At 26.8% G+C, this 9,297-nt stretch overlaps 1 protein-coding gene across 1 annotated transcript; it reads left to right on the top strand.

The window, feature by feature from the left end:
- Positions 1–629: 629 nt before the first annotated feature.
- Positions 630–1,895, top strand: LOC114285259 (dehydration-responsive element-binding protein 3). The gene has a single exon (XM_028228297.2). It carries the CDS (start codon positions 887–889, stop codon positions 1,658–1,660), a length of 774 nt encoding a protein of 257 aa, XP_028084098.2. The 5' UTR covers positions 630–886; the 3' UTR covers positions 1,661–1,895.
- Positions 1,896–9,297: the final 7,402 nt, after the last annotated feature.

Here is a 9,297-nt window from a genome sequence, read left to right on the forward strand (position 1 = left end):
TATTATATAGAATGATAATTTTTTGTGAGTCTTCTATTTTAAATTAAAACATCCTCTATTGTTGTTCATAATTTTCATGTGTTATTTTTCTCTCGTGTCTTCTATAATTATCAACCAATTATTACACTAAATTATTAAGTTTAGAAAATAGATCTGAAACAACAGATACTATGAAAACTTTATATATAAAAAGATTATTTATATATCATAATATTATTAATGTTATACATGTAGATATATATGCATATATATATTGACATGGGGGATAATATAGGTAGATGGTGGTGCTATCCTGTTGTTCAATTCAAGTGCTAAATTACGAGATAAGGTAAGGTATAAATGAACAGTGTAATAATAACACAGGCGGAAAAAAAAGGGAAAAAAAATCATAAAAAATATGAGTAATATTATATTCATCAAATTTTAATTCGTTTGAATTATTTAAATTTATGCACATCAATTGTTCAGCCAATCATTTAAAACCAAGGGAACAATCACCATTAATAAAAATTATACCGATTATTTAGACGATTATTTAACCTATAAAATTTAAATAATTCTGATGAACTCAAATTTGATATTGAATCATTATTCAAAAAAAGATGTGTCAAAAAGTTAAAATTTAATAAGGGGTTGCGTGGTACTAATAGAAAATGACCCCATTCTAAGCAGGCCCTCTAGTAGGGTGACCCATTTCTTCCCTGGGTCCCTTCCCATGCTCTCTCTCTCTCTTACCATATAAGTGTTGTTTGATTCATTGGGAAATGATAGAAATCAGCCTTCTTCTTCATCATCATCAGATGGTAGTGTTATAGCTCCTTCCTCCCCTTTCTCTCTCTCTCTCTCTCTCTGCACAAGTACACTTGTTTGTTCTCTGCATAAATAAATGACTGAGTGGGTTGGCAGTAGAAATATGAGTACTGAACCACCACACAATTCAGAACCTGAAACTAGCTCCAACTCATTCTCATCATCACCCTCCTCTTCACCATCCTCACCCGGGTTAACTCAGACCCTCTCAAACCCACAACAACCCGAAAACAACCCACAACCCGCCAACCAAAAACCCAAAAGAATCCGAGAATCCAGCAGCAAACACCCGGTTTATCGGGGGGTCCGAATGAGGAACTGGGGAAAATGGGTCTCCGAAATCCGCGAGCCGCGCAAGAAATCGCGCATTTGGCTCGGAACCTTCCCGACTCCTGAAATGGCGGCTCGAGCTCACGATGTCGCCGCTCTCAGCATCAAGGGCGGCTCGGCTGTTCTCAATTTCCCTCACCTCGCCGGCTCGCTTCCTCGCCCCGCTTCGCTCTTGCCTCGCGATGTCCAAGCCGCCGCTGCTAAAGCCGCCGCAATGGTCAAGTTCGACTCTCCCTCCTCCTCGTCGTCGTCGTCGTCGGTTTCGGTGTTCACGAATTCGGATGAACTGAGTCAAATCGTTGAGTTGCCGAGTCTGGGGACGAATTATGACGAGTCGACCGAGTTGAATAGTAGTGAGTTTGTGTATGTTGACTCGGTTGATGAGTGGATGTACACTCCGCCGTGGTTGGACTTCGCTGATGACGGTGGCGGCGGTTATTTTTCTGATGAGATTCCGGCGCCGCCAGAGACTTTAACTTCAACTAGTTTCGACTCTTTTTTATGGAACTACCAGCAATGAAAATATATATATATATATATATGTGTGTGTGTGTGTGTGTGTGAATTAATGCTCTTTTAGTTGTTTGTTTTTCTCTTTTATTTTAGCTCTTTTGGTTTTTTTCTTTGAAGGGCTAAGATTTTCTCTCTCTTTCTTTCTCTCTGTTTAAAGAATTTGTGTTGTGTAATCTTTTCAATAAATCTAACAAACTGTACAGTTTCAGGAGAGAAATTGGCAATGTCATAAATTTCCTTTCCATGATGTATACAACATTAAACTCTCTCTCTCTCTCTCTCTCTCTCTCTCTCTCTCAGTTGGAATTTTGGCCATTCTTAACAGGGACTTTTCATGAAATTAGCTTCAAGGTTTATTAGCTTAAAAATATCCCACTATGTTTGGATGGAGTGATTCGGTGATAAAAGAAAAGAAATGAAGAGATATATATTTTTCTTACTTGTTTGGATAATTTTAGTGGAGGAAAATTAGAAGAAATGAAGAGAAACGGAGAGAAATTCATTTATCTTATAACTCTCATTTTCAATCTTCTTAAAAGTAGAGAGATTGGAAGAGAAAAGAAAACAATAGATTCTTATATTTGTATAATATCAATTTTGTCCCTATAAAAATAAAAGAAATATAATGATTGACAAAATATAAAAATGTTATTTTAGTAATATAATATAAAACAATTTCTTTTCTTTTTTTTTTCTTATGAAATCTAACTAAATAAGAAAAAAAAAATCATAATTATTTCTTTTCTTTTATTTCTTAGTTATCCAAACAAGAAAGAGAGAAATCATAATCATTTCATTTCATTTTTTTTTTCTTATAACTTACATAATCATTTCTTTTCCTTGCTCTTATAAATTCCCAAACTTATTATTGTTAGTTAGGTCTTTCTACAATCTTGAACAGAGTCTTCCAAATGCTGACATCTCTTTACAAGTAAGCATTATTGAAGAAATAAAGAAAGAAACTACTGTGAAGACTTATTTTGGAAAGGAAGTTAAAAGTTATTTTATTTTTTTTATAAAAATATATTAAAAAAATAAAAAAATAATGTGATTTAAAAATATCAAAAAAAAATTAATAAATTAATTTTTAACCTTATTTCCAAAGACGATAGAAATTTAGATTATCTAAATCCCCAACCTTCACATTTGCTCGCAATAATTGCAGCTGCCATTACAAACAAAAGTGAGGGTTAATAATTTCAGTGATTGAAATTTTAACACGCGTGCGTAGTTGCAAACAAATGTTAAAATTCAGTAATTTTTGAAATATTCCGTAAATGTTATATCTCATCTTTTTTTTGGTCACCCTTTGTATCGAAATCAAAATTTATTATTTGTTTGGAATAAGTTATTAAACAAAGAATATATAATATTTTATCATATAATTCAATAATATAAAATTATTAAAAAAAGTTCAGAATACATAACAATGTTAAAGTTCAACTACAAAAAGTTTTCCATGTTGGTGTGCTATTGGCCTTGTGTTATAGCAAGTTGTAATTATTGGAGATAGAGAGGAGAGACATAGCGCAGAACCTAAATTCTTTTGCTTTTTATATATTTATTTATAGGAAAATATCCGCTATTTTGAAAAATATGATTAAAAGTTAATTTTTTTGATTTTTTTAACTTTTTAGTTTTTTTTTTCGAGAGCATACCCACTTCCCAAAATAATTATATCAGCAAAGTTTTAAAAGAATAATTATAAGAAAAATGTTTTGAAATTTTAATTTTATGAGTTTTAAAAGCAACTTTAATTAGTTAATAGTGGACTCCACTCACTGTGATGTGATGCTTTGACTTTAATTTTTTTTTTCTCTCTCATTGCCATGTCATTAGTCCTCCATTAATATACCAAAATTATTGTTCTGAATCATTGTTGTAATTATAAATTAAAGACAAAATTTATAAATATAAGTACTAACAATTATAATTATAATTATAATTATAATTTTTTTCATAAAATTATGTATATATATATATTTTCTTACATTCACCGGATGTAATTAGCCGTTTATTTATTAGGAAAACAATACGGCAGTATTTGGTTTAGTTTTTAAATTAACATTTCGATCAAAAAATTAAAAATATATCTGGTTAATAAATTTTTAAAACTCTTTTTAAAATTATTTTTTCTCTCTCCTCTCTCTTTTTTTATTTATAAATAAAACAATCAATCATTTTTTTCTCTCTCATCTCCACTCTTTTCTCTTTCATTCTCTCACATTCAATACATCAATCAATCAATCAATCAAATTTTTTGAGAAGTGGGTCACTAGTGTATGACTTGCCCAGTAGTGGCCGTTGTGTGGCTCGTGGAAATTATTTTGGATTTTATTTTGTTGATTCGAACTGTTCAATTTTTAAAGAACATAGAGTAGAATATACTCGTAAGAAATCAAATTAATTGGATATCAATAGACCCTTAATCAACTCGCATTTGTATATATATATATATAAATAAATATTTAACTATTAAACTGAATACAAATGTGAGTTGTTGGAGTGTTTATCGAGTTCCAATTAACTTAATGTTTTACAAGTATGTTATACTTTATGTTCTTTAAAAATTGAACGATTTAGGTCAACATAATAGAATTTAACATAATTTTTACGAGCCGCACAATAGTCACTACTATGCACCTTGCACAATAGTGATCTCAATTCCAATTTTTTCTCACACCCATTTATTCAATTACAAAAAATAAAAAATTATATTCAAAACTCATAATTAAATAAATTTTAATTTTTAAAACTTTTTTAAAAATAATTTATCTTTTAAAATGTAACTTAAAATTTAAGGTTGCGTTTGGTAGACTTTTGTAAATATGATTTGAGAGTATGAGTTGTATTTTGAGCTTTTGAGTTGTGAAATTATGATTTGAGTGTACAAAATTTGTTTGGTTATAATTTGTGAATAGAGTGTTGAATTGTAGGTGGAATTGAGTTTTGAAAGTTTGATATTACATCTGAAATAAGAAAATTTGTTTGGTGATGAGTTTTCAAAATAGTTTTCAAAACTTAATTCAACCTATAATTGATGATCAAACACACAACTCATAACTCGATATCCGTATTCTTGATCAACAGTTATAACCAAACTATTTTTAAAATACTTAAATAAAAAAATGATTTTTTTTCAATTAATTGTTTTTAAGTAATTTTTTTGAATAATTTTTTTTCAAATAACTTCTATGTCAATTATTTTATGTCAATTCATTTTTCTGTCAATTCATTTTTTAGACCCGTATAAACATTAAAAATATTAAAATTATTTAGAAAATTAAAATATTAAACATATTTAGAAAATAAAAATATTAAAAATATTCCGAAAAATAAAATATTAAGAATATTAAAAATATTCCGAAAATCAAAACATTAAAAATATTCCGAAAATCAAAATATTTACAATTAAAATATCAAAATATTAAAATATTTTTATGAAAATTAAAATATTAAAAATATTCCTATAAAATAAAATAAAATATTTAAAAGAAAAAATAAAAAATATCTAAAATAAAAATTAAGTTGTTTTTTAATTTTGAAAAGAGTTTTGAGTTATGTGTTTAGTTATGAGTTTTGAAAAGTAATTATTATAATTTGAAATGAGTTTTGAGAAATGGGTATAGAATTATGATTTGAAAGCTACAATCAAATACCACACTCCAATCAGTTGTGGAATTATGTTTTGAAATCCAAACCAAACAGAGCCTAAGTTTCCGTTTGGTAGAACTTTCAAAATATAGTTTCACATTTACTTTTGAATGTAGTGTTTGTTTAGGTTTTTCAAAAATTAATTTCATACTCACTTTTGAAAACTTTTTCCAAGGAGAAAAAATTTGGGCTAACTAGTCGTTCCACCGGACATTCGGCCGGTTGACCGGAACAGTGTTTAGTTTTTTTTTTTTTTTGACACCTGTTATTTTTATTTTACAAAAAAAAAATATTTGTGAAATTTTTTTAAAAATTTTTATGTGCTTTGAATAGAATTTTAGATTGTGTGTTTGGTTATGAAGTGTAAGTTTTTGTATCAAATATCATATGTCACATCACTCTATTCAAATTCAATTTAAAACTCTTTTCAAAACTCATAACTAAACAAATTTTCTACATTTAAATCATAATTCCAAAACTCACAAACTCAAAATAAAATTCTATTGTCAAATCATAATTTTAAAATTCTACCAAACACAACCTTAATTCTTTTAAAAGAAATTAAATCAAACGTGGCCATATGTTGATTGCTCAAGTCTTGTTTTTGGCAGATAGCAAAAGGCGAAAGATGTGATTGTGACAAATTTCCCCATTAGGTCACTGTGAACTGTTTAGTTCCCCCACCCACTGTTTGCTACACAATTTTTTTGAACTAACTGTTTGCTACACGATGAATATAGTATTGGGAAGGTATTGTGGTGTGGGTCAATAGTCTAGTAGTCATATTTTATAATTTGTTTGGGAAGAAAAAATTTCAGGTTTTTTAGTTAAAATCATCATGAAAAAATAAAATAAATTTTTTAATTTAATAAAATAAAATATTATATTCAACACATAATCATTACATTTTTTCTTTCATAAAAATTAAAAAAAAGTCAAAAAAAACTTATCACAAATGAGGTTTTTTAGGCTAAACATAGCAAAAAAAAATTAAAAAGCCAATTCACATCCTAAACGAACTCTTAAAGTGTAATTAGAGTTGTTTTGGGAAAATGATTAAAAGTCATTTTTTAACTTTTAATTTGTTTTGAGTCATATTATCTCTTACATTTTTTTTCATGTTTTTTAAAAAAAACTAAAAAAAGTTTAAAATTCAACTTTTAACTATTTTTCCAAAATAAGCATAAGGGCAAAGATTTGAGTTGATGAAATGATAACAAACCCGTCAATTATAATCTAATTATACTAATATATTAATGCTATCTTTGATTAAAAAAAAAAAAATACACACACACATATATATATATATATATATATATGGTATTGGGGGATTTCAAATAGGTAAACATTAAAAAAATTCATTGCAAAGACATTAAATTATTTGGTTTGTTTTGGGAAGTGGGTTGATTTTTTGACTTTTTGACTTTTTTAGCTATTTTAGCCTGGGCTAAAAAGCTTGGTTTGGGAAGGACTTTTTGACTTTTTTGACTTTTTTGTGTAAGAAGAGTGTCATGATTATAGATTGGATGTGATGTTTTGTTTGTTGTGGCTAAAATAACTTATTTTGTCTTTTGTGGCTATTTTAGCGGCAAACCATCTTCCCAAATGGATTATATTGATCTCTTTTAACATTTGAATATACAATAAACTCTATAATTTTAACATAATTATTTTAAACTCCCTTCCTATATGATTAAATTAATCAAAATTAATGTAAATTGTATAATAGGATAAATAAAGAAAAAAAATATTTGAATGTAAAAGTGATGACGACATCATTTTTTTAATCTATATAACTGAATAATTGTTGATGAAAATGGGATTAAAGTATTATGTAAATTAAAAATTTAGAAAAATATAATTATATCAAAATTGTAATACTTTATTATATATTTTTTCAAATCGTAAAAGAAATCAGTATAATTTATCCTAAATTATAGGCAGGTTCGTGTTTTGGTATAAATAAGATTATAACTTTACTTACATTAGAATGCAAATCAACTTGCACTTCTACATTTTGGTAATTATATTTCTTAATTTCTAATTTTTATTTTTTTAAGAGACCAAATGGTAAAGAATGCTGGCCGGCTACTCAAACATTTTATAATGCGCTAAGAAGTAATCAGTGTGTTTGGTTTCAGTTTTTTAAAAATTAATTTTTTTTTGTTTTTCGTGTATTTTTTTTGTTTTTATTTTTAGTGAATATTTTTTAAATTTTAAGTAATTTTTTTTTATATTTTTAGATACATCTTACTTAAATGTATCTAAATAGTAAAATATTTGAGAAAAAATATTTAAAAAAATTAATAAATACACAAAAATATGAAATATGTACTGAATTTTCGTATTTTTTTTTGTATTTTTTGGTATTTAGTGTATTTTTTTAAAAAAAAATTCACAAATATTATACTTTTTAAGTATATTTATATTAGATGTGTCTAAAAATTAAAAAATTACTTAAAATATTAAAAAAAATTCATTGAAAATATTAAAATACGAAAAATAAAAATGTAAAATTTTCTAAAAATAAAACCAAACAAGCTGAATAATTTTATTTTTTTACAATATGTTTAGACCACACACACACATACACACACACACACACACATATATATATATATATATATAAAATCATTTGGTAGACAAACTATGTGAATATCTCTTGTCACTACAAGAAAATGCATTTTTGCCGACCATTTTTAGCTACCAAAAACAATTTAGTCGCCAAAAGTCACGGAATTGGCTACCAAAAATAATATTAGTCGGCAAAAGTCAACTTTTTAGCTACTAATTTTTTTTAGTAGGGGAATGTTGATTATTGGCGACAAAAAAAAATTTAGTAGCTAAAAATATTACAATTGGCGACTAAAAAAATTTTTAGTAGCTAAACATATCCAATTGGCGACTAAAAGAAAATTTAGTAGCCGTAGAGGTACCTTTAGCTACTAAATTATTTGGTAGCCGAATGAAAATAAAAAAATTAATTTTTAATCTTTGCTGACCAAAATTTTGGTCGCCAAATGTTAACTTTCGGCGATAAAATTCCTTTTAGTCGCCAAAGACCTAAATCGTTTAGCGACGAAAAATTTTGGTCGCTAAATCGTTTCGGCGACTAAATAAGTGACTTTTGGCTACCAATATTTTGGTAGCCAAAAGTGACATTTCTTGTAGTGTGTTAACACCCACTTAAGAGTTATGGTTGTTAAAATCGTGATTCGAATCATAAGATCATATAATTTAGATTATTCAAACAATAGAAATCAGTACAAAAATGAAAAACTAATAGAAAATAAAATTATTTGTGGTGTTAATTAAATTTACTTAGAAGACTTTTTTTTTTTTGTGAGTAATTTGTGTTAAGAAATATATAATATTTCTTTAGTTAGTAGATATGTAGAGTATGAAAATTCAATTATGTCAAATTTATTTCTTCTTCTTTTAACAATTTTATAATATACATTATCAATTGTGTTTAGTTTTCATATTATTTTTATGCAAAATAGTCATACAAATTACAATCCTCTATTCAATTCCACTATTTAATCCAAGAGGCTTGTAGTAAGATTCCAATAACAACTTGCTAAACCTTAGGTCAAATTCCCTATCCCATAGTAAAATATCTGTGTACTTAGCTTGTGGACAAATGATCAATATTTGATGGGGTAAATTGCAATTTAGTGGAAGTTTTCAAAAAAGATTTCAAATCAATTGTAAATTTATCAATTTTAATAATTAAAGTTATAAATCTTTCCATAAATTTGTAAATGTTTTGTTAAGATTTCATTGATTTGTAATTTTTTCTATTTGATAATATATATACATATATATATATATTTTTGAGGAAATATAATATTTTCTTGTGTACTACAAATAAAAAGTTTTATTTGTTTATTTACGCAATCCTATTTAAATCTAAACAAATTAAAATAAGAAAAGTGATATACATTCTATTTTTTAGATCTATTTGCGTAAATGAGATGATTAGTGAAA

The sequence above is a fragment of the Camellia sinensis genome, chromosome 11, assembly GCF_055761805.1.
Source record: "Camellia sinensis isolate YWXY chromosome 11, ASM5576180v1, whole genome shotgun sequence".
Classification (NCBI taxonomy): Eukaryota; Viridiplantae; Streptophyta; class Magnoliopsida; order Ericales; family Theaceae; genus Camellia; species Camellia sinensis.